Source organism: Camelina sativa, chromosome 7, assembly GCF_030686135.1.
Source record: "Camelina sativa cultivar CO46 ecotype springtype chromosome 7, ASM3068613v1".
Taxonomy (NCBI): Eukaryota; Viridiplantae; Streptophyta; class Magnoliopsida; order Brassicales; family Brassicaceae; genus Camelina; species Camelina sativa.
The window spans coordinates 5,273,646-5,298,542 of record NC_141886.1 but is presented as its reverse complement, the minus strand read 5'-3'; the positions used below and the strand labels follow the sequence as shown (position 1 = coordinate 5,298,542).

Here is a 24,897-nt window from a genome sequence, read left to right as displayed (position 1 = left end):
AAAAAAATGAATATGAACAAATATGAAGTCAACATTTTAATGCATGACAATAATTTTGAATGTTTTGTTTGTTAACCTTAAATACAATCTAAAATTTGTTAAAGGGTAATATTTAATGTATATATATTTGTGGTTTACCGAAAGTTAAGATGTTTTAAAAAATATGGTTATAGCCATTTGTAATCTATACATAAAATTTAATGCAAATTATAGGAAAGTGAATATATAATTTTAAATTATTAATTTTTGTTTAATGAAATTAGATTATATTCAAAATTATAAAAATAAAGTTGAGTGGACAAATGTCAATTATGTAGAATGCCAAATGTCACATTCTCATGCAAAGTTTTAGGAAAACCTTACTTTATTATATAAGAAAGGAAATTGAATATATAATTTTAAATTATTAATTTTTGTTTAATGAAATTGGATTATATTCAAAATTATAAAAATAAGAATGACTGATGTCAATTATGTAGAATGCCAAATATCACATTCTCATGCAAAGTTTTAGGAAAACTTTACTTTATTATATAAGATATATTGTATATATCTTTTTATATGGAAAACGGCAATTAGAAAAGACCTTAACAAATACATCACTAGGAAATAGGAATTATCAAAATATATTATATTTTTTGGTTAAGAAAACATATAAAAATTGTCAACCCAATTCCTAAAGAGAAAAGGATTGTTTAACTCTATATAAACAACATAGCGCTCCCTTAACTTCTCACCAACCCAAACTCAAAACTTCATAAAATCTCTTACAAAGTTGTTTTCTTTAATTGCTGGTTAATTCTCTTGTTTCAAACAACAATTCATCATGGCTTTGATCAAAAGTAACGTCTTCTTTACTTCTTTGCTGATTCTTGTTGCACTTTTTGGAGGTGCCATTGGAGGAACCGTTCACAAAGTGGGTGACTCCAAAGGATGGACGATTAGCGTTGATTACGATGCATGGGCATCTTCAAAAACTTTTCATGTGGGAGACTCTTTGGTCTTCGAATACACTAAAGGTTCCCATGACGTCACTGAAGTCACTCACAATGATTTTCAGCTGTGTGAAACGTCTAACCCGCTAACAAGATATGAGACCGGGTCTGATACCATCGTTCTAACCAAGCCAGGACTCCAACAATTCCTATGCGGAATTCCTAGTCACTGCTACTTGGGACAGAAGCTTCAAATCCATGTCTTACCGGCCTCATTAGGACCCATCGCTGCTCCGGTACCTGGACCGGTCCGATCACCAAACTCTTCTTCGTCACGTTCACCGTTGGCTGATTCACCGGTTAAGAGTGCTCCACAGTATCAGATGGGACCGTCACCAGCTCCACTTAGCGCAGCTTCAAAGTCTAGTGTTTGGATCGGACTCTGCGTCCTTCCTTTACTTTCTCTAATTTTCATATTAGTTTGATAGATTCACAGACGTTTTGTTTTTTGGCTTTTGGTTTATGGTTCTACGGTAAAACTTCTATAAATTAATAATGTTGGGACCATGAAAACCTATTAAGTTATAGAGGTTTTAATTTCTCGATAAATTAATAATTATTAATTTATAAAGATACTTTCCTAATTTGATTAAAAATATTAAAAATAAGATTCAATCGTTACAACTAATATTTTTATAAATTCAATTACAAAGAAAATAACAATTATCATGTTTTAAAGATATCACTCAAAGATTTTTATATATCTTAAATAATAAAAATCTTAAAAATGAACTCTAGTAAAAATTAATGTGTATATATATACATATATTTAGATAATTTTATATAATTATTAATTTATATTATTGATGAAACCAAGGATTTTCAGAAAAGTTATTATCTTATTATATTATCGATTAGTGTCTAAAATTATACTAGTCCTAATTTAGAACCAGATAAATTTATTAATTTATAGATATTATTAATTTATCAAATATTAATTTATAGAAGTTCTATTGTACTTGTCAGTTTTATCAGTTCCGTACGAACGTTTCAGACTATGACTTTTAAGTTTTTTTTTTTTTTTGTTCCTTGAGTGGTTTTGTTTACTTCAACATAACAAGCGACACATTTTCTTTTTAGCTTCCGTATGTTCACATAAATTTTTCTATATTTTTGATAAATAATTTTGATATTACGTACAATTTGCAAACTCGGCAAACAATTAGGCAATTATATATATATCATGCGTTATAAAGGAAACAAAGTATTTATGAATTAAGAAAAGATGAGAAATATAGATATTCGTACGTAACCGAGCATGCCATACATTGCGACAAACTACGTACTCCTGATCATCAATTTTATGGATTAGAGATCTTGTGATGTGTAAACTTAAACTGGAATCGAGATTGTTACTCGAATACTCAAACCTATTTAATATTATTACAATTTTTTTCAACCCAAAAAATAGTATATATGTTATAATTTATTTAATCTTTATAAATAGTTTAATTTTGTGTAAATAAAATTCAGAGTAGAAAACTATATGAATGTGAAAAAAGAAAAGCAAAAATAAAATTCACTATTGGATATATCGATGACTTAGCTTGTGTCATAATATTCAAGTCGGAGCGAGAGGGACGTGGACAAATCAAAACACTATTTATTAAAATCACAATCCTAAAAGAAAAAGATTTATGTGAAGCCTCTATGACTCTATCTAGTAGTATCTCTCTGTATATTAGACGCACAAATCTAAACAGTTTCCTCACAATAGAAAATCTTTATACTTCATCTCTTTTTCATTCTTTTACCACGTCTCCATCAAGGAAAGAAGAAGCATCAATCATGAAGAACACAATTATGGGTTTGTTAATCGTGGCACTGTCATTAATTGGGTTAGTTCGTGCATGCTACATCGTTTTACGAAGTTGGAGACTCCAACGGATGGACAACAACGATGGGCCTTGATTACTACAAGAGGTGGTCTACTTCTAAAACTTTCTACCTCGGAGATTCACTCATCTTTCAATACAACAAGGCTCTCCACAACGTGATGGAAGTGAGTTCCCAAGATTTCGAGTCGTGCAACCCTAATTCACCTCTGACCACATACCAATCCCAGTATGAACCGGGTTTGCTTAATAGAACCGGTCACTTCTATTTCATATGCGGTGTGCCTGGTCACTGTGAATCTGGTCAAAAGCTTGACGTCCTAGTCATGCCTGCGTCTCTAGATAAGATTACTCCCAGTCCCATTAATCAACCAGACAACAGATCTTCTTCTAATCCTGAACCTAATCCTAGTCCTACGCCTATAGAGGATCCTCTTGAGGTTCTTCCAGTAGATGATGCAACGATAGCAACGCTTCCTCACAATGCAGCCTCAAGTCCTTGTGTGTGGAGAGGCTTAAGCATGCTCTCCTTCTTTATCCTAAAAACCCTAGTATTTGTTTGAGGACTTTTTTTTTTTTTTTCAAGTATTATTTTGGCTTTTTTAGGATTTACTATGTGTTTATTTAGTTTGTTATTTTCCTATGGCTTGACAAATGTTTACTATGTGTTTAATTTTGTTACTTCTTCAAAGATTGATTATTTCCCTATATAGAGAAACAAACGATCTGCCTTATTTCTTCTTCAATACATCTTCATTACCAATAAAAGCATCACCTGCTTTTTACCCGCACTTACTTAATTTATTCTTATGTACAAATACACTTTGCACTTTGATGTTCATAGTGTTGTATGGTATTTGTTAATTGTCATCACTATTTTTCATATATATATATATATATATATATATATATATTTGGGTATAAAAATAGAGAAAACAAGCGTTCCATTATTTATTAATAACAAAAAAAATATCAGCACAACTTCGCCGTGGTCCCCCGGTTAAAGCTGCCAAATTCACCTCCTATGCTTCAAATCAAACCACAAAAAACTGTCTTGCAAGATCCATCACGTGAATAGCCCATCGTAGTTTCCACATCTCCCTAAGTTTCCTACTTAAGATTGAGATTGAGATATTCTTCCTAAAACCTTTACAATCACGCATTGCTTGCATAAACCATTCATACATCTAATATCTCTATCCCTATTGTAATTATTGATTAACTGGGAACTCAGAACTCAACCCTGCTTCCACAAACTCATCATCCAAAATATTGTCTCTGATGACAACCTACCAACTATAGGTTTACCGTAAAATCACACTTTATTTCAATGTTTTAATTTATTAAAAAAGCAAATGATAATTGATTAAGAAATGTACAAATCATGTTACTGTAGATCCAGAGACAAGTTTATAGCATATGTCACGATCAACCCGTTCTAACGAGCGAAAGAATAATAATAACAAATCGAGGTGAGCTCACATAGAGGTACTCTCCTACGATTTTTGCATACCTTTGAAAAAGTTCGTCCATTACATTCTCCCCAAATATAGGTTCTAGCATCGGCTCGGCCACAGCTCTGATGGTATTAGAAAATCTTCGTCCACTAGCTAGGGATTCGGGTTTGGACCGTACTACTAGGTTATAACTCTCCTCATTGATACTCTTACCTTCCCAATCAATTGGACTTATTTCAAGCCGATCGATTGAAAATGACCCTTCTTTCTCTATCACCATTATCAGTTCTTCGGAGCTTGCAGCATAGTAAGGAGTATTAAAAGCATTGATCTTTTCTTCTTCGACAATACCCTTAGATAAAGAAGATACCTTTTAGTTATATGGCTTATTAAGTATTGAACTTATATCCTTGTCATCAAATAAAATGAAATTAAACTTGGTTGAGATATATCATCTATTGGTCCGATACTATTATGATTGGGGCATTGGGCTAACAATCGATCTAATAAACTAGTCACTAGACGTTTTAGAGCAAAGCCAAGAATAGTTTGATCGTATTGTAGAAAATCGCAGGAGATAATCAGGAAAACTCTATGCTACAATTGTTAAGTTCTTAAATACATATATATTTTACAAATACCTTGATATTTTGATACATAAATCAAGAAATTATATTATAAGTTGTGGCAAATAAATTATAATTAATATCACATATTAACAAATAGAATAATTCCCAATAGAATTAGGTTAATAATTTAATAAACTAAAAATATTTTCAATTAAATGATTTTTTTAATATACAAACAAATTTATATTTTAGGGGGTTTGGGGAAAGGGAGATTTTGACGTATACATATTTTACATGATACGTTTAGAAGTTTTATATTTTTCATTTTTAAATATTTTAATAAATTTATGATTGACATGTGTTAATGTCTAATTAATACAATTGACATGTGTTAATATCTAATTAATATAATTGATGATATAGTATATATCAAAGCTATTTGTAGATTGTATGTATCAATTTTCTCTACATAAATTGACTAATTTCAATACTTTGAAAAAAAATTTGACTAAAAAAATAAATAAAGCTCAACAAATTTGGGAAGAACACATGGGCCACATTACTAGGCCTTTGTTGGTCATGTAACGTGCCAGGGTCAGATCCTTGTAGATTAATATGGGCTATTTATAACCCTATGGCTATGAGACTATTTATTTACATGTTGGTTCTAATGAAAGGTAAAAATATATACACCACCATACCTCTTTGGCCATGGAGATAAGAGCTTGAGCTAGGAGTTCCCATTGATAGCAACTCTCGTCGGTTGTAGGATCCTGTGTGCTTCTACCGAAGAGTGATAAATACATTCGGCCTCCAGGGACCAACTCGTTGGACCGTGATTCCAGAAAGGCCGAGAAATCAGTTTGGAATTGAAGAGCATAAGCTTTATGTGCACTCTTAGGCCTTGTCTTTGATATGTATATTTTCCCTACGTTGTATAACTCAGCTGAATTAACGCCATCTTCCTTCTCAGCCTCACCACATGGAACCTTAATATATGATAATACAACTTGTTAGCATTTTCTATTTACCGTATAATGAGTGATATTTTTGATAAAATTATGTGGACCACATTCGTAATATCTTGTGTATGTATATGAACCACTTGGAATCTGAATTTTTTCTTTTTTTTTTTGGTTGTATTATTGTATGATTTCATAAATGAGAAAAATTGCCACGCAATAAAAGGCATTGATTTTAGGCTCTTACATCTCTTTAGGCCCGAAACCAGATATGTATTTAATTTTTTTATTGTGAATTAAAAATTGTCACAACGATGATATTCCGGCCACAACTAAAAATTGACAATTCATTTTTCCAGAGTGCTAGTTTGCATTTTTAAAAACACTAACTTTTTTTAAAAAAATGTTATATGTTCGTAACTATACTAATAAGTGAAATTCCGCATATAGAAACAGTACACACCTGAGACAACCAGTGTAAACTAGAAGACGAATGAACAAAATGAAGGCTCCGGCGAGGAAACAAACGTCCGTGAAAGGTGCCAGGGACCGCCGACACAAAACACGATTCTCCTCCTCCACAACCGAGCCCTAAACCCTCCTTTTTACTATTAAGCCGGTTGTAAAACTCCGCCGAAGAAGCAAAGAGGTGATTGAAGTCATTACTAGGGAGATCGTTGAGAGAGACTCTGTACTCAGGGACCGGGCCGTCGAGGTCAAGACACAAGTTTTGGATTGTGTCGATAATGTTGGAGATGGACAAGAGACTGTTCGGACCGGTGGAGCAGCCTAAGTCGGCGATCCCAATGCTTAAAATTTCCGGATTGCTTACATTAGCTTCTTCAAGGCCTCGTCCATAACCCTTCTGCCTAGAGATATTATGTTGCGCTGCGTAATAACAAAATCACTATATGTTTGTTACTATAATTTTTGTTCGAGAACCAACATGTTTAAGATATAGAATTTATCACTCGTATATATATATATATATATGTGTGTACACATGAAAACAAAACATATTATTTATCTTTTTGATAAAACAAAATCGACCTGAGCGGTGGAGTTCTTGGCATAACTGTTTTCACCGTTTCCTTTGTTCATGTGAAGAACTCGCATTACTTCCATCTCTTTTTATTATGTTTCTTTCCTTTTGATGAAGCAGAAGGTTAATGAATATAGTAATGTTGGGTCGATATATATTAGAAAAGAGGTGTTTGTAGATATTACTTTTTTTTTTGGTAACCACATGCATCTTATATGGACGTACGTTGATTACATTTCTCTTTCTACACATTTATACGACGGTCCCTTTTACGATTTTTTCTCTATATTTTCAAGTTTCAACTATGTTAAACGGTATCCACACGCAGTTAACTAATTAAATTTGGTTGATGAAAAATTGAGTAAATTCTAATGGGTTTATGTTTTTACTCCGCGCTAAACTTGATAAAGAAACTCATTTGTAAAAAAACAGGGCATAGTCTTTGTTTCAATGAAATTTATCGACTAAAAATTATGTGAAAAAGATTAAAAAAAAATTAAGAACCATTACAGTAATCTCATTCGTATGAAGATAAATTTTTATAAACCACAGCTGGTTTCAACGGATTCCATGAAGTCTCGAATTGATGCTTCTTAATATTAACGGAGACGCATGCTTTTGATGAGACAAAACTAGAAATTAAAACACAAAGAAACACTTTTTAACTGGGTCGTGAAATAGACCCAAGGCCACCGACAAAACTTTCTTTATAACGATAAATCCGGTGGTCCACAATGATAATACAACATCGGGGGCTCATTCTATCTTCTTTATTGTTATCAATAGAAGAATGCATCTTCTTGTGTATTAGTTACGAATCTATAAATTTGAATGTTCGTACATATAGAATAACTTTACTCTTTGGCTCGTTTGCTAAGGGATTTACGCTTGTTAACGTCTAGACATCTTTTCCTCAACCGAATCGTCTTTGGTGTAACCTGACCACATTAAACCAATAACAGTAAATGCATATTAAGGCGGAAACAAAATCTTCCTCATGGATCATACGATTAGCTAGATTTTGAATCGTTGATGAACAATGTACCTCAATAAGTTCATCTGAGGCAACATATCCTATAGCTTCCTCAAGTGTCATCTGAATCGAAAAGAATTCAAAAGTTAAATCCACAAAAGGGTACGAAATTTTACTGATCAAGAAAACAGTTTTCTCATGTCTTTCTATATTTTGAAAAGAGAAAAAGGACACATACAAGGCGAGGTGGAGATAGCTTCACATTTTCGTCTTTTCCAGCAGAGCGAATGTTTGTAAGTTCTTTGGCCCTAACAGGGTTAACCTGTAGTGCAAGGGCAAGTGAGCTCATGGCATTTAGACAATTCAGTATGAAGAGGAGAAAGTCAAACCAACTTACATCAAGATCTGTATCTCGTGAATGCTCACCGATAATCATACCATCATATGACTGTTAAAGACAGAAAAAAAAAAAAAAGAAGATACAGCATTAGCATGGATCAAATACAGAAAGACCACATATACATTTCTTTATCATAATTAGATGGTTCTCACATCGAGCCCTGGAGACACAAAGAGAATTCCACGAGCTTCCAAACTCATCAGTGAATGAGCTGTAATCGTACCAAATCCCATGGAGACCTATTTCATCAAGATAAATTATTACAGTTCAAACTTGAGAGTGCACACAAATTTTTATGAAGGAAGAATATCAAGTGAAAAAGGATCTCTTATTGAAATATGCGCAACAAGACATACCAATACTCCTTTCCTAACATTTCCAAGCGGACCTCTGTACTTTTCATAAGCTGCAAGAACGCAATACACAAACATTTATCAATTGAAGAAGAAAGTAATAATTTTTGGATATCTAAGATGCTTCTCTAACTATCTGACAGATATTGTCATGATAAAGGTAGCTATATGTTTGCATCTATGATAAATCCTCTTGACAAGAAAACTAACAATATCTGAAGCTGAAATCATGTTTAGCAGATTTATGCAAGAAATATTGTTGACGTAGATCATTGCTTTAGAAGAGGAGTCAACTGAATTGATGCTTAGGAAAGAAGAAACACTGAGAAAAGAGAGGGACAAAATAGGGGACTGGAGTTGCAGAAAATGCAAGTAGAAAAGTTGCATACTTAGGAAAGCACGATGCATGAATCCAGTTCCACGGGTGTCGCTGCTAAACACACATCTGTACCCAACCAAACCTCTGTAGAACACAAGTACATGTTGGTTACATTTCTTCAAAGGGGAATGATAGAATGAGCAAAGTGTAAAATTTTATGAAAGTAACTAAAAATAGTAAGCTAACCTTGAAGGACAGGTTAGTGACAATCTTGTTCTACCATCGTTTCCAGGGACAGGGCCCATGTCAATAACTTCCGCTCGCCTGTGGGAGAGAGCTTCCATCACTAATCCTACGTGCTCTTCATTAATTTCAATGGTCACCTCTTCAATTGGTTCAAGCCTTTGTCCCTTTTCAGTTTTATACCTGAATCATACCAAAAAAACGCTTAGAAGTCTGAAGAAGATATACACCATAGTTTTTAGTTTCTAGGCTAGAAAGTAATCCCTAGACCCTAGTAGATCAAAATAGACCAACTAATGTATTAGTGTAGTAGTATCAGCAGAGGAATCAGGTAACTTGGTAAAAAAAATAAGAGAATGCTTCTGTTGCTTAATGAAACAAATTGGCAAGACCATTTTCTTCAAAAGCCAACAAAAGAAACATTTTAGCACCATCTTAACTAAGGGAAACATGAGTACATGACAGTAACAAGCTAACCCTCCCACAATACCACCATATAATAACCTCTACAACTAACTCGGCTTATACGACGAATATAGTATGCAGTGTACTTCTGTAAAACAAACAAAGAGATGAGACTAACATGACTTTAGGTGGTGAGACTGAGAGCTCAAAACCTTCCCGCCTCATATTCTCAATCAAGATACCTGTTAGACACGATAGAGATTAATTTACTTGGCATAGAGAAATAAATACAGTTACATGTTTTTCTGGCGTATTTCATACTTTATATCCATCTCTACAGGTTTAGAAACACTAAACAAACTGGAAAAACATTTTATATCCATCTATACAGGTGAAGAAACACTGAACAAAAACTGGAAAATCACAAACCAAGTTGAAGCTCTCCTCTTCCTTGGACTTCATATGACTCTGACAAGCCTGGAATAACGTTTATGGCAAGATTTGTTTCAGCTTCTGCCAGTAACCGGTCCCCAATTCTCCCTCCAGTTAACTGCATTCAGATTAGTAAAAGCCTATCAACATGTGCCACATAGAGTGGTCTAATGGCAGCAAACATTTACGTGAACTAACATGAAAAAGAAATGCAGTGACCCCTAGATAAATCTGAGGTTGTAAAAGTTTTAAGCAGAGTACGATGACTAAAGCTACATCTTGTCACTATAACTAAACATACGTGGGTTCCATCCCGACCAGCCAGCGGAGAGTCGTTCACACCAAAAGTCATAGAAATTGTTGGTGGATCTAGCTCAACAGTAGGGAGTGCAGTTGTGACCTGATAGACAAATAAAAAGTTAAGTATTTATTCAAGCTTCTTTATATTCAAATAGGGATCAGCGGAACTGAGAAGTTATGTTAAAAGCAGAATTCATTTTTATCTTCTCTAAATAGGGACGTAGTCCATTAGGATATTACCTCTACACTAGCCACCGTGTGACCTATTGATGGAGCTGTCAAACCAGCCATACAGATAATATCACCAGCCCCTGCAGCGTCAATTGAAACTATGGTTGTACCTTTCTTTTTCATTAGCTTCACAACCTACGAAAAAAAATGTTTGTGTCTTCTTAGATGAGAATATCAACACTTTGCAAACACGGCTGACCAAGTACAAAGCATTATATACACGAACCTTTGCTTCTTCTATTTTCTCAGAGCCGGAATCAGTTTTGCGTAGTCCATTGACTTTGTCACCAACACGGACAACTCCAGAAGTTACTCTTCCAGTTAATATTCGTCCGAGATAGAAGTCCTTCTCCATCATTGAAACCTGGAAGTCAGAAGCAAAACGCTAGTTAATTATCATCACCAGGGCTTAACAGTTCAGACATTTTACCAGCAAAATAATAGTTACATACATATGAACCTATTCAAATCTCGGCACATTATCTACATACCAAGAATATATTCAAACTAGGAAAGCTGAAGGTTATAAACTAAATATTATCTCATGAACCAACCAATGTCTTCCTTTCCCAAGGATATTAGTTTGAAAAAATCACTTCTAGCTTTCTTGAGCTTTACTGACGGATATAGTTGCATGTAACTACAAAAGATGCTTCTAGACTCACACAACAAGTCTACTTACTTTTAAAAAAACATTCAGAGTTACAGTAGGAATTTATCTAAGGCTAATGTGTAATGCCAAACAGAAATCAGTGGGAACTGCGTTAGTCTATCTCGGCACAATTCAAAGATCAGCTACTTGATATTAGACAATCAGACACAATATTGGCCAAGCAAGTGAAAAATCTCATTAGCTGGAGTTTTATATTACCAGCATCAGAAATGGCTCCTCAAGGTTTGCTTTTGGTGGCTGAACATGTCTTACTACGGCATCAAGCAACTCCGACATATTCTTACCATCTACAGGAGGTTCTTTGGTATAGGTAGAAGATGCCCATCCTTCTTTCGCAGAGGCATAGAGCACCGGAAACTCTAGTTGTTCCTCTAAATAATGGAGAAAGCAGAAATGTTGATTTAGTAATGATTTCGTAAACTAATTAGAATACATCTATTATACTTTGGTAAATTAATTACCTGTAGCACCAAGATTCGCAAAAAGATCAAACACCAAACTCTCCACTTCATCACACCTCTCTTCTGTGACTGTCAACCGAAAAAGATAGAGGAAGCATTATAAATAAATCGAAAAAAAGAAATAAACTAAACAAAATAAATGAGTAAAGCAATGCATACCTGAAGGTCGATCTACCTTGTTTAAGAGAAGAATAGGTCGTAGCCCATACTTCAAGGCCTTGGCAAGAACAAACTTAGTCTGTGCAAGAGGGCCTTCTCCAGCATCAACAACTAATATAGCTCCTTCAACCATACCAACAACTCGTTCAACCTATAATTCAAATGCATAAAATAGTCACAAAGATATCACCTATGTTCAACAGCAAGGAATGTCCTACACTAAAAGTAACCATTTTAAAAGGGATCAGTCTCATACCTCACCACCAAAATCAGCGTGACCAGGTGTGTCCACCATGTTAAGCTCGTTGTCCTTCCAAAATATGGATGTCACCTGTCAGAAAATTCGACATAAACTTCAAATGCTGTGCTACGTGGTAATAATAAACAAGTATCTCACGGAATCAATAAAAGAACACATCAGCTTACAGACAGAACAGAACAATATCACTCAAAATCTTCACAGACAGAACAGAACCAAAAAAAAAAAAGACAGAATGTCTTATGCTTTGTTAGAGTCGCAAAATCTCACTAAGAATTCAAATTCAAAACTTCTTTCTGGACTAAAATAACATATCTTCTACAACATTTCGAGAACCTAATTCATCGGACAGGACCTAGTACTTCATATCATCACTCTAGTACAGAACCAATTTCACAAGCATGAAGTAACAATTAGCTCTAATTTCAATCCAAAACAGAAGAAATGAGATACCTTTGAAGAAATAGTGATCCCTCGTTCACGCTCGAGATTAATAGAATCCATAGCACGCTCGTGGGGGATATCAGCACCACACTGACGGAGAAGCCGGTCCATAAGCGTTGTCTTCCCGTGATCGACATGAGCTATAACAGCCACGTTCCTGAGTCGATCAGGATCGAGCGACGAGCTACCAGGAGCTCCGGCTACAGCCGAGGAAGCGGTGGCTGCTGAGAATGAGCGAAAGGAGGAAAGCGAGTATCCGAATTTGGAAGATAATGATGATGGAGAAGAGAAGGATCTTCGAGTGGTGTTTGACCAAAGAGATCGAAGCAGAGGCCCCGCCATCTCTCTCACTCTCTGTTCACGCGAAATGGTCTCCTCTGATAAGGGTTTTAGATCTGGCGACGACGATGGTCTAAGGGTTTTTGGTCTTAAACTGTTTCGTATTTATTTTATAGTTATTGCAAAAACGGATACGAACTCATTTAAAATTACATATTCTCCCTCTATTTTTTATTCTAGATAAGATATAGCCAAAACCTTTTTAATTAGAGGAATTAGAACCTCTAATTTTTTCTATTTTAAAAAAAAAATTATGTGTGGAATTTGTGAAAATGTTTGGATTCCTTATATTATGCAAAAATATAAAGCTTCTAAATTAGAGCAACAACATTTAGTATCAAAGGCAATTGATAAAAATAGCACCATTTTAAGTTTTTCTTCCATAATTCAACTAGCACACATTTTCCTATTTTCGAAATTGAGCACACAAACTCTAATACTAAAATTATTAATTAAAATATTTAATAAAATTGGGAAACGCATCGTTGTTATACCACGGCGAACACCGCATCTTTATCTCTCTCCCGTAATTACTCCTTCACAACCCCACATCCTCCTCCATCTTCAATCGGCCGATCGATCTGGAACGTTGTCGCTCTATCTCCGCCGTAACCGCCAATTAGCTTAACCTCCCGTTGCCGCTCTATCTTCGCTGTCACCGCCGATTAGCTTAACCTACCGATTAGATCAGAATTCAAAGAAGAGGAGTGGTGTTGGAAACATCAGACAGAAGGCGGCAAAGGTTACATCTTCATCTTCTTCGTGTGTATGTATGTTTAGAAGGAATTGGGTGTCAGTTGTGCCGTTATTAGCGCTTCCTAAAGGCGAACGACGAGTGGTTATTCAAGACAATAAAACGATATTGTTGTCTATCTAAAAAGTGTATTAAAATCTCTCTTTTTCCTTACTAGCTTTTCAATTAGTGGGATAATATGTCAAAGGATGGTGAGAAATATTTGCACCCGTCTTGTTTGATGCGTGTGTGAAGTTGGTTTCTTTTGTATTTCCAAGTCATGTGTTTTGATAGTGATTAATTATTGGAAATCTCCTTAGTGAACGCCATATGAAGTACTGTCATATTTTCTTTAGGTTATAGCATTATGTGAGAAATTCAAGGAGATTTTAATGGATCAAAGCAAACGTTCAGGTTAGTTCTTTGTCTTGCATATCTCTTTGGTTAATTCTTTCTACTGCTCCTGATAAAACTGAATTCAGGAATTGAGACAAAAAGATGTTAGATGAGAAGGAGCACTTAGTATGGGAGAAGGAGCGCTTAGTACGAGAGAGGAATTGGGATCTCCTTGAAGTCGATCCAAACTATCGAAATTGTTGTTTGTAATGGTAAAGATGGATATATTTATCTTAAGGACTGTCTCGTATCCCAGTTAGCTTCATGTCTAAAATCACTGTTTTTTTTTTTTTTTTTTTGTTAATGATTTTGCCTCAATGTATACTCGAATTAATGGCTTAGATTATTGGCTAGAGACAAAGTTATCAGGTTCAAATCCTTAAACTACAAATTTTAGGAAGACTTTCCTAAAAGTTTTAGGATTGTTTAGGAAGACCTTCCTAAAACCACATAGTTACTACGTCCATGGGACCTTTGATTCCATGAAGGTTTTCTTGAAATTATTTGGATTTGTTAAGATCAGGATATGTATAAAATAAAATCACTACCCTCTTTCTACTGGAGTAATCTACTAATATCTGACACAGTAAAACAAAAACATAAAAAACAAAAGTGTTAAAATCATATTTATTGAAATTTAGGAATGATTCAATAATATTCAGGAAGAATTTTTTGCAATTCAGGAGGACTTTCATAACAAAATTAGGAAGACACAAAATCAAATCATTACTCATATGTATATATATATATATATATATATATATATATATATTATGATGTGCAACAAAATAAAATTAATATCCCTCACTAAATGGAGTAATTTGTGATATATTTATGTAAAAACATAAATAAAACATTTAAAACTCATTTTTAAAAAATTTATGAAGAATTTCATAATGTTTAGGAAAGTGTCCTTGAAATTTAGGATGATTTTTCTAAATATTCAGAAATCCCCAAAATTATGATGACTATAACCAAAAGATCATCTACCATTGTACTCTGTCTCATTGACACTAATAACCCAGTTTATAACTGATAAACGAGAAGCCAGAGAAGCTGACTATATCAAAACCGATGAAGTCACATATCCCATCACCGAAATTAACGACAAAACCACATCATCCCCCAAAATATTGGAAATTTTGAATAAAGTTTGCATCTTTTAATTACATGTGAAGTAAGAACTTGAAACCCATTAACATCAACGCTTCCCACTAGTGGAGGAGTAGTGTCCCTAATCAAATCTTTAGACACTTCCTCACCATCATCGTTTAGCTTTGTCTTTTTAAAAGGCTGGTTTGTATTCGACTCTTTAGCTACCACTAGTTTATCAATAGTTTCAAGAAACTCCACAACAATCTTGATTCCTCCATTCACAATAAATAAATCTACCATATGTTACATCAAGTTTCTCAATTGAAACAATGCTCGTATAACTAAAAACCAAAGCCCTATGATCAAACATGGTTTCTGTACAAAAACCCCAAAGGTACTACCATTTTGCAGATTTCTTCTCCAAGTACCTTCGTAGAAATCTCCATTTGCTATAACGCTTTTGCCCATGACCATGTTTTCTATTAGAAACCCAAGTTCCTATGTAAGTATCTCCATCAGCTCCAGTAAAAGTCACAAATCCTTCCATTCTCCCAGGTTTGAATTCACCATCGTAAGTAGCTCCACTAGGCCGCGAGAATTTGCCTTTTCCTGAAACTTTGCCTCGTTTCCAGTCACCTTCGTACATGCACCCATCTTTCTAGAGATACTTGCTGGATCTGTGTCAAAACCCACCGGAGAAGCTTTCCATGTAGAGATCTTCATTGGGATTTGGGAAGCGGCTTCTCAACATCAACTAAAGGCGTGGGAGTCACACACCTAATCGGTCCTTGAGATCTCGATCTCACCATTGGACTAGAAGACTGAGCTAACAACACCAAACAATCACGTCTCTCTACTTCGTCGCTGTTTAAAATCACCAACACCAAATACAACTACGAATCCAAATTATAATGGATTCGACGAATCTCTGATTAAATCACCTTATTGAAGCTTAATTATATTCTAGTTTTGGAAGAAAAAACTATATTAGTGCTATTCTAGGGTATTTCTCTAGTATCAATCCGTAACTATTAGAGTGATTGACTCTCTTGAGTCTTGATACTTAGCTCTTCATAATGCTCGGGTCCTATTTTCATGGGAAAAAACTAAACACATGGACATCTGTATTCATATTGTTTGGTGTATCAATTACAGTTTTATGAAGCTTATCAACAAGTTACTTTTATAAACATAATTATGATAGGATCGTATGAAGTATGCAACATCTATGAAACTCTATCTCGAAGGGTGTTCTATTTTAATGGTACTTGTTTGTTCTATATATATATATTTTTTTTTGGTTACACTTTCTTAAAAAGAATTTAACTATGATTTGGAATTTCTATAGTTCAATTTTACTTCTTTTCGTAACAAAATTATATGAAGCTTATCAACAAGTTACTTTTAAGATGGGAGCATGCAACATCTATGAAACTCTATCTTGAAGGGTGTTATGTTATATTTTGATTGTACTTGTTTGTTGGTATATTTTTTTGGGTTACACTTTTGTATATAAACCGAAATCAATGAAATTTAAACCGCTATTTATATATGTTCTTAATAAGAATTTAACCATCATTTGGAACTTTTATAGTTTAAGCCTTCAAGGTTACTTCTTTTTGTAACAAAATTTTATGTAGTTTTTCAGTTTTTCTTCAAAAACATCAAAGTGCCATCTATCACATTCACAAAACTCTTGATTGTAAGGTTGTAATCCTTTTGTCGACCTCTTCCAATAAACCAAACACAATTCATTATCAAAAAGGCCAAACTAGTCATTCTCACATTAGATGATGGCTTTTAAATTGTTTCGAGTATGCAAACTTTTTTAAGTACGAAACATTCTTAGCTTTTAACGTCTTGTATAAAATTAATGATCATCGTTGGGAAAAAATTATGATCATCATGTGACGACAAAGTACAAACCCCTTTAACCTATATATATTTAAGTAATTTCACCAAACCAAGATATATATTCATTATACACAAGTGCCAAAATAGTGATAAATCATAAATGTCAATCTCTATACCCCCTAACTATACGACTATAAATAATGATTTCAATGATGATTTGTAGGAGAAAAATAAAAACTTCTTTCAAACCCAATAAGAGTCATAAGATCAAGTAAAGCAGACTAACATATCGAGATCCTTTGGTATCACTGTCACAAAGCATTGAATACTCAATAGCAACTTTTGGCATAAAAATCCCAAGTTTGTAATAATGTTGACTTTTCTATTAAATAGTCGCAACTTTTTAGCAGCTAAGCTAAAGAGAGAGTCATCAGAACTCAGAAGCTATGTTAAAAAGAAAAAAATTGGTGTCTGTAAAGATGATAATGAGCACCTCTTCTACATTACTCATTAATACGACCTAAGCTTTCAACGTCCTTCAATTACTCTACTTAACCGAAGATAACTAAAAACCAGGGAAAATCAAAACTCACTCGTAGAACAAAAAATGAGATTACAATTAACAATTTATCCCAGCCTAAGGCCATATTAAAGCCAAAATACACATAGAGTGAACTCATCGCGTTCAATATCGTAATCTTGATGATCAATGCAGAGATCATATATAGAAGCAAATAAGCAAAAATTGAATAATAACAATAATAATACCAAAAGAGTAATAATAGTCTTAAATCATAAATATATGGATAGAGATGGTAGTAATAATAATTAATATATGGCGTACTCTCCTTTCATCACATTAATTCCTCCTTTTTTGTTCAATGTCATGATGAATCAAAACCTCCATTGTTGTCTGAAAGAAATATATGTGGGTTAATTATGAAAGATTTAAACAGATTTAATTAATTTGTGGTTTCTTGATACACTAAAAAGAAGAAGCAAACCTGAGCCGGGTTTAGACTTTAGAGGTGTGAGTTTTGAGAAGAAGAAGAGTTTGGTTGAGTAGCTTCTTCTCCATGGAGTAGTCTTGTAGTGTTGGGGAAACTAAGGCCTTGCATCATCATCATCCCATGAGAACCATACTGTGATGAAGAAGCAAACATTACAGGAGAAACTTGGTTGTGATGATGATGGTGATCTGGCGTGGTTTGATGATCCCAAGAACGAAACGAGTGAGGGAATAAACTGGACTGAAGGGTACCCCTTTGTTGTTGTTGTTGTTGCACACCAAGAAACACTTGTTGCTGCTGGCTATTAAGCAATGTCATCATCGACGGTTGATGTTGATGATTCACCATGAAACCACCATTACTTCTTTCTTCTTCTTGTTGCTCGGATGAGGAGGATGACGTCATCGTCAAGTCGTGATGATTCCATCCAGAGATTCTCCCGAATGGTTCGAAGTGAGTCGTGGTGAAACTGTTGGTCTCGGGTACTACGACTGCGTTGTTGTTTCCTTGAAACGGGTGAAGAGAGAGTCCAAGATCTTGGCTAAGGTTCGGTGGTGTTGTTGTTCTTCTTCTTGAGACTATGTTGTCGTCATCATGGTGAGGGTAGTTTTGGAAATTCATGTTTGTACCACCACCACTACCACCACTTGTTGTCGTCGTCGCCGGAAAGAACGTTTTCATTGCGTCTTCAGGATCAAGATTGGCCGCCACGAACGGCGTTTGGTCATTGTTTTCTCTTTGGAACACCAAATTGGGAGATCCCGCCTTAGTAGTCACCGGTTCTTGATGAGTAGACTCCGCGATTTCGAGCTTATCTATGGCCGTTTTGGCTTTCTTGATGAGCCAATCAACGGCTTTGCTAGGCCGGTCATACCCTAACCGGTCTTGAACATCGTAGAACTGAATCGCCGTGTGAGCTGAGAGTCTCACGCGCCGGTCACGTGGACCCTTCGATGTGAAAACTTTGCTATGACGGTCTTTTCGGCCCGTTGCTCGGATTATGTGGCCGCCTTGAACCTCAACTATCTCTCCTCCTCCTTCTCCGACGCTATAACCCTTAAGTCCCATTTTTTTTTTGTTACCTCTCAAAATGACATTCCAAGAGTAGTTTTTTTTCTTGTAAAACCAACTTGGAGTGAAAACTTGCGTGCCGTTTTTGTTTGCCCACTTGCTTTGTTTGGCTCTTCAAAGTGCTTGCCGTTTTTTTGTCCTTGTGTTTGGTGTCTAGTGAGTTAATAACATCTGATGCAGGCTGGCTACAGCTACCTGAAAGCTGCTACAAGAAGCAACTCTTCTATGCAGATCCCAAAAAGATCTGTTATGGCAGTCACAAGATTCAATGACACAACATACCCAAATATATATATATATATAAAATGATGAACAATTTAAGAGAAAAGAGATTGGAATCTTTGGTCTAGGGTTTTTCCAAAGAGATGAAATTTGGACAATAGAAAAAGAGAGAGAGAGAGAGAGAGAGAGAGAGAGAGAGAGAGAGAGAGACTTTGTTGATATGCTTAGTTGGTCTAAAAATCAAAGGACAAGAGAAGAAGAGGAAGAAAAAAAAAAAAAAGAGAGAATAAGTATTGTTGGTGGAAAGGATAGCAGAAGTTAAGGGTTCAGAATAGGAAAGTAAACTAAATAAATACCCTTTTGCTTTCAACCTTTTGTTCCTTATTTATAAGATTCCTATTTCACATATCATCAACATGTGTCCTTCTTATTTATCATGTATTTCAATATTTTTGGTTACAGAAAAAAGTCATCAATCATTATTCTTCAATCATGCGTGATATATCAAATTCTAGCAAATACATAACCATGTGAAAAAACCACATTGTTACACACTCTCACATATAATCTTAACCACACCATGACACCAAACTGTAAATTCTCATTCAGAAAATAATCTAAACTTGAAAAGCATTTTTTTTCTTCCAAACAAAATACTAAAATAGACACATTTGTTTGGTCGGTTAAGAGTTACGTTACAATCAGAGTCGGCAATGGAATAATTTGACTCTAGTATGATTGATGTTGAGTCCCATTTATATATTTTTTATTGTTTATTTCGTTAAGGTCACGTTTATTTTTATGTATACGTAGAGTCGAGGGAGAAGAGTATGTGTTTCATTCATGTGGATAACTATGATTTAGGCCTAACGTTGAATTGAGATTCGAATTTCGAGGAGCATAAAGTGTTAGGAACTTATGATTAAGGTCATCGTCTGAGAAATCTACCTTTCATTTAATTACAAGTCTACCACCTATAAAGAAGACGAAGATTTTATTTTATTTTATTTTTCCTTTTATGATAATTTTATTAAAAACATTTTTCCATATTATTTAAGCCGTTGATAATGATACTCAACAGCTTTTTCTCGTTCCACTAAAAAGAGAGGGCAATGAAATAGACTTACGTTTCAGACTCTTTTTTCTTCTTACCACAACCATACGTTATACATTTGAATATTTAGTTTGGAGTTTTGGAATAAGGTCTAGATATTTCTGTGCATATTCCTTTTGATTTGTAACTTTTTCTGTTTCCATGAAATTATATATCAAACGAACATTAATTTTTAACTAATTTGCTACTCGTTTTCATTTTAAGAAAGTGTCTTATACAGATAACTCATGTTCCATAGTTTTAAGATAGTTTATTTCCTTCTAATTTCTTGATTTTCTGTATTTTATTTATTTAATACTAGATATTCACCTGTGGTACACCGTGTGACTATTTTTTTGTTTAGAAATACAAAATAAAATTTCTTTATTATATTAACTATATATGTATATAATATATTTTGTATTTTTTAATCGTACTATAGTTTTACATCAATACATTCTGTAGTTTATAATTTTTATTGTCTACATGTAGTGGTTTATTATATACAATTTAGGATATCCTTATTATTCATTAAATTTAATTGAGTCAACAAATATATTTTTTTGTGATTTTTCTTATTCATTTACAATGTCGAGATAATAGTATTACATAATATATTCTATTTTATAATTATATGAGTATACTATAATTTGACTTTGTAATTTTGGTTGTTTTATCTCTATATCATTTAACACTTTTGTATTCATAGTTGTGCAAGTCGATTAAAATGGTGAAGTGTTTTTTTGTAAAGTTTGATTTATATCAATTGTTTCTTATTAGTATGGATGAAAAATCTACATATTAATATATTAGCTACTGAAAAACACTTCGGTGAAGAAGGAATTTTTTTTTTAACAATTTGTGTCAGTTCATACCCCAATTTTTAAAAATAAATTGAAGTTATTATCAACAGTTTAATCACTTGGCTTTCAAACACATGAAAATAAGTTATTATCAACATTTTTTTAGAGAATTGATTAATTAAATATAAAATATTTAATGTTAATGGGTGTTGGTCTACTTTTGGATATTTGAATAGGAGAAAATCTTCTTAAATTAGATTCCAAATTTGATATTATTTAAAATAAAAAATAATTGTAAAACTAATATTAATGGCATGATTGTAAATAAGTTCAAACTCTAGGATTTATTTCATAAATATCTCCAAAAATGTATATATAGATTCACCCGTGGTACACCGCGAGACTATTTTTTTTTGTTTAGAAATACAAAATAAAATTTCTTTATTATATTAACTATATATGTATATAATATATTTTGTATTTTTTAATCGTACTATAGTTTTACATCAATACATTCTGTAGTGTATACTTTTCATTGTCTACATGTAGTGGTTTATTTATATACAATTTAGGATATCCTTATTATTCATTAAATTTAATTGAGTCAACAAATATATTTTTTTGTGATTTTTCTTTTTCATTTACAATGTCGAGATAATAGTATTACATAATATATTCTATTTTATAATTATATGAGTATACTATAATTTGATTTTGTAATTTTGGTTGTTTTATCTCTATATCATTTAACACTTTTGTATTTATAGTTGTGCAAGTCGATTAAAATGATGAAGTGTTTTTTTGTAAAGTTTGATTTATATCAATTGTTTCTTATTAGTATGGATGAAAAATCTACATATTAATATATTAGCTACTGAAAAACACTTCGGTGAAGAAGGAATTTTTTTTTAACAATTTGTGTCAGTTCATACCCCAATTTTTAAAAATAAATTGAAGTTATTATCAACAGTTTAATCACTTGGCTTTCAAACACATGAAAATAAGTTATTATCAACATTTTTTACAGAATTGATTAATTAAATATAAAATATTTAATGTTAATGGGTGTTGGTCTACTTTTGGAAATTTGAATAGGAGAAATCTTCTTAAATTAGATTCCAAATTTGATATTATTTAAAATAAAAAATAATTGTAAAACTAATATTAATGGCATGATTGTAAATAAGTTCAAACTCTAGGATTTATGTAATAAATGTCTCCAAAAATGTATATATAGATACTACATAGTGATTTTTAGTTAATATTTGGTTGAAGTAAGAAGACAATAATTTTGTATATATGCCAACGCTTTATGTTACAATGATCATGTATTCATGTTTTCAAGTTAGTCATGAACATAGTTTAGAAAATCTCTTTGAAATGTTTTCCAAATAGCTCGTGTCCTACAGCCGAACTTTTATATTCTTTAACAATCATACATTAGAACCTAGCTAAGTTATTCACAATAAAATGTAATCTCTAATGTTTCTTTTAATTTAAATCATCGTTATAAACTATTCATTTAACATATGTCTGCGTGTATGGAAACATTCAAACAAATATTTCACTTGATCTAGATTTGGGTGTCTTTGTTTTTGTTGATCATAGACTACAATAACAATATAAGTCGAGGAAAAATAGAAATTAAAGCAAAAGTGTGACATGTCGTCAACTTGAAGACTCACAAAAGTTAAAGATTATATAAAATGCAGGATTTTAGTTTAATGTCTTTAGAAAAAGCATACGCGCATGCAATCTGCCTTCATCCCAAAAGATTCCACATTATACTTCCTCCAAGTCGTGAAACTTAAGTTAACCCTACACCCTCTCTATATCTTATCCATCATAGCCACTTTTTCTTTAAAAAAATCACAGCCAATTTTAATTCATATCTTTACTTATAATTAAGACTTATTTGGTTAAACATTTCGAATTTAAATGATATAGATATTCAAAGAATTTCTCGTACGTAACTCTTCCCACATTCACTAGACACCAAATCATAAACTTATACACTTAACCACCAGTCAGGACGACGTCAACATAGGAAATCAAAATATTTTGTGAAAAAAAACTCAACAATATAATCTTACTTAAAATAGAGTAAAATTTTAAATGGGAGAACAAATGTCTCTTTAATTTGCTGCTGAAACAGTTCCCGTCTATAAGTGATCGATTTTCATATTAAACCTATTTGGTCTAAAGAAAGACCCTTGCATTTATTTGTTCAAAGGCTTCAAAGTCTGAATCAAGAATTTTCTATAACTGGTTCTTACATAAATACTACTATACTATTTAATTGAAGGCATTAACTGAAAATTGATACTTTGAGTCCTTTTTCCAACAGGAAAGTACGTAGGCTATATATCTAGATAGAAAGATGAACGAAGCGTCGAGAATAATGTAATACAAATGTGTATAATAATTTAAGTGTTGGACATCAGGGAACCTAGCTGAATAATTGCTACTTAGGCTCCTTAGCTTTTTCGTTGCTCACATTAACCTTTTTCGTAGACTTAGCTCACTAGTTGATAATTTTGTATTTAAAAAAAAAAAAAATTGTATATAGCACTAAAAAAAAAAGAGTTGTATACAATACTGTACATCTTATTATCTCAACCTTTTTCCAGATGATAACATTTCTAACTCTGTGCGTTCAAAAATTAAACCGAACTGAACATAAATAAAATCTAGGTTCTTATTCTAGAATGTTTCTCAAAACATGAAATTACCCGAACCAAACTGGAAAAACGGAACGGATGTCCAAGCCTAACTACACATATTAAAATATTTTTATTTATTCACGTTTTAAAATATTTTTACTACTCCTTTAGGTTGATATATGATGTATCTAAGTTTTGTCATTCCATTAGTTTCTCTTGCGGTCATAAATCTTTATCTAAGTAGTCCATAAATCGATCCCTTGAACCATGGTTTTATAGTTGCACGGATTGAATAAAGATAGAATAACTCGCATTGATAACTTGCTACAATATTCGTAACTTTGTATATGGAGACTTTGTCTATGGAGGAGATCATGCTTTTTTTGGTTACGTATTTTTATCTAACCTACATTTGTGGAACAACGTAATATAAATGTAAGGCCAAGATGTTACCAATATCCGGAGTATGAAAAGCTAAAGGCGGAAGATGGCGTAAACATTCAGAACGTTGATCTTTTCGTGGCCATAGATTTGGCAAAAAAAAATCTACGTTATTTGATCTAAGAAACACTTAGTAAATTTCAAAATTTTATTTTAATTTCTTTTGTCAATAAGATGGATTTACTTATTATCATATATTAGTTGTATAATAAACTTTCAGGGTTATTTTTTTCACATCACACTTGAATAATACTATCATAATCTTCAGAATGTAATATTGTAGTTGTAAGTACTAAAACTTAGTTTGTGACAAAAAAAAAAAGTACTAACACTTGGTTACCTAAACAATTTGAACATTTAATTCATAGTCAGAAAAAAATTTCACGGTCATGAATTTACTAAAACTTTTTTTCCCCGGTTATATCAGTTTACTCTCTTTTAAAAGTGGATACCTCTGCAAACAACATTTGTTCTTTAGCCAGAGAGTTTAACTGTCAGTATCAAGACAGAGAGATAGTAATTAATGCGAGTTTTTTTTTCTTTTTCTTTTTTTTTTCTAAAAGGTTTATTCAAACAAAATACATTGTGAATCACTGAATTGTGATATTGAGAGTTCCATGGTTGATAAAATTAAAAATTAATAATACTCCATATTGTAATCTGTA

General features: G+C 33.1%; 2 protein-coding genes, 1 long non-coding RNA gene and 3 pseudogenes across 5 annotated transcripts; 3 read left to right on the top strand and 3 right to left on the bottom strand.

The window, feature by feature from the left end:
* Positions 1–604: 604 nt before the first annotated feature.
* Positions 605–1,619, top strand: LOC104704329 (mavicyanin pseudogene; annotated as a pseudogene).
* Positions 1,620–2,895: 1,276 nt separating this feature from the next.
* On the top strand, positions 2,896–3,393 carry LOC104704328 (mavicyanin pseudogene; annotated as a pseudogene).
* A 740-nt stretch (positions 3,394–4,133) lies between these two features.
* LOC104700368 (jasmonate O-methyltransferase-like) lies at positions 4,134–7,041 on the bottom strand (annotated as a pseudogene). Its single transcript, XR_015562614.1, has 4 exons — positions 6,869–7,041; positions 6,282–6,706; positions 5,558–5,845; positions 4,134–4,639 (listed from the first exon to the last, which is right to left on the bottom strand). The product of XR_015562614.1 is annotated as a jasmonate O-methyltransferase-like (transcript).
* A 477-nt stretch (positions 7,042–7,518) lies between these two features.
* LOC104700367 (uncharacterized) lies at positions 7,519–12,939 on the bottom strand. Its single transcript, XM_019227477.2, has 18 exons — positions 12,522–12,939; positions 12,066–12,140; positions 11,810–11,960; positions 11,651–11,719; positions 11,388–11,560; positions 10,743–10,880; positions 10,526–10,651; positions 10,287–10,385; positions 9,983–10,103; positions 9,732–9,795; positions 9,152–9,331; positions 8,976–9,049; positions 8,590–8,639; positions 8,386–8,472; positions 8,231–8,281; positions 8,072–8,155; positions 7,906–7,956; positions 7,519–7,798 (listed from the first exon to the last, which is right to left on the bottom strand). The coding sequence occupies exons 1-18, from the start codon at positions 12,852–12,854 to the stop codon at positions 7,715–7,717; spliced, it is 2,010 nt and encodes a 669-aa protein (XP_019083022.2). The 5' UTR covers positions 12,855–12,939; the 3' UTR covers positions 7,519–7,714.
* Positions 12,940–13,133: 194 nt separating this feature from the next.
* LOC104700366 (uncharacterized) lies at positions 13,134–14,356 on the top strand. 2 transcript variants are annotated; one of them, XR_002032568.2, is made up of 3 exons: positions 13,134–13,733; positions 13,941–13,998; positions 14,067–14,356. It is a non-coding gene; the product is annotated as an uncharacterized LOC104700366 (long non-coding RNA). The 2 variants fall into 2 exon arrangements; XR_753566.3 differs by having other exon boundaries at positions 13,188–13,593.
* A 3,153-nt stretch (positions 14,357–17,509) lies between these two features.
* On the bottom strand, positions 17,510–19,944 carry LOC104700365 (transcription factor TCP10). The gene is made up of 2 exons (XM_010415884.3): positions 17,934–19,944; positions 17,510–17,842 (listed from the first exon to the last, which is right to left on the bottom strand). The coding sequence occupies exon 1, from the start codon at positions 19,005–19,007 to the stop codon at positions 17,952–17,954; it is 1,056 nt and encodes a 351-aa protein (XP_010414186.2). The 5' UTR covers positions 19,008–19,944; the 3' UTR covers positions 17,510–17,842; positions 17,934–17,951.
* Positions 19,945–24,897: the final 4,953 nt, after the last annotated feature.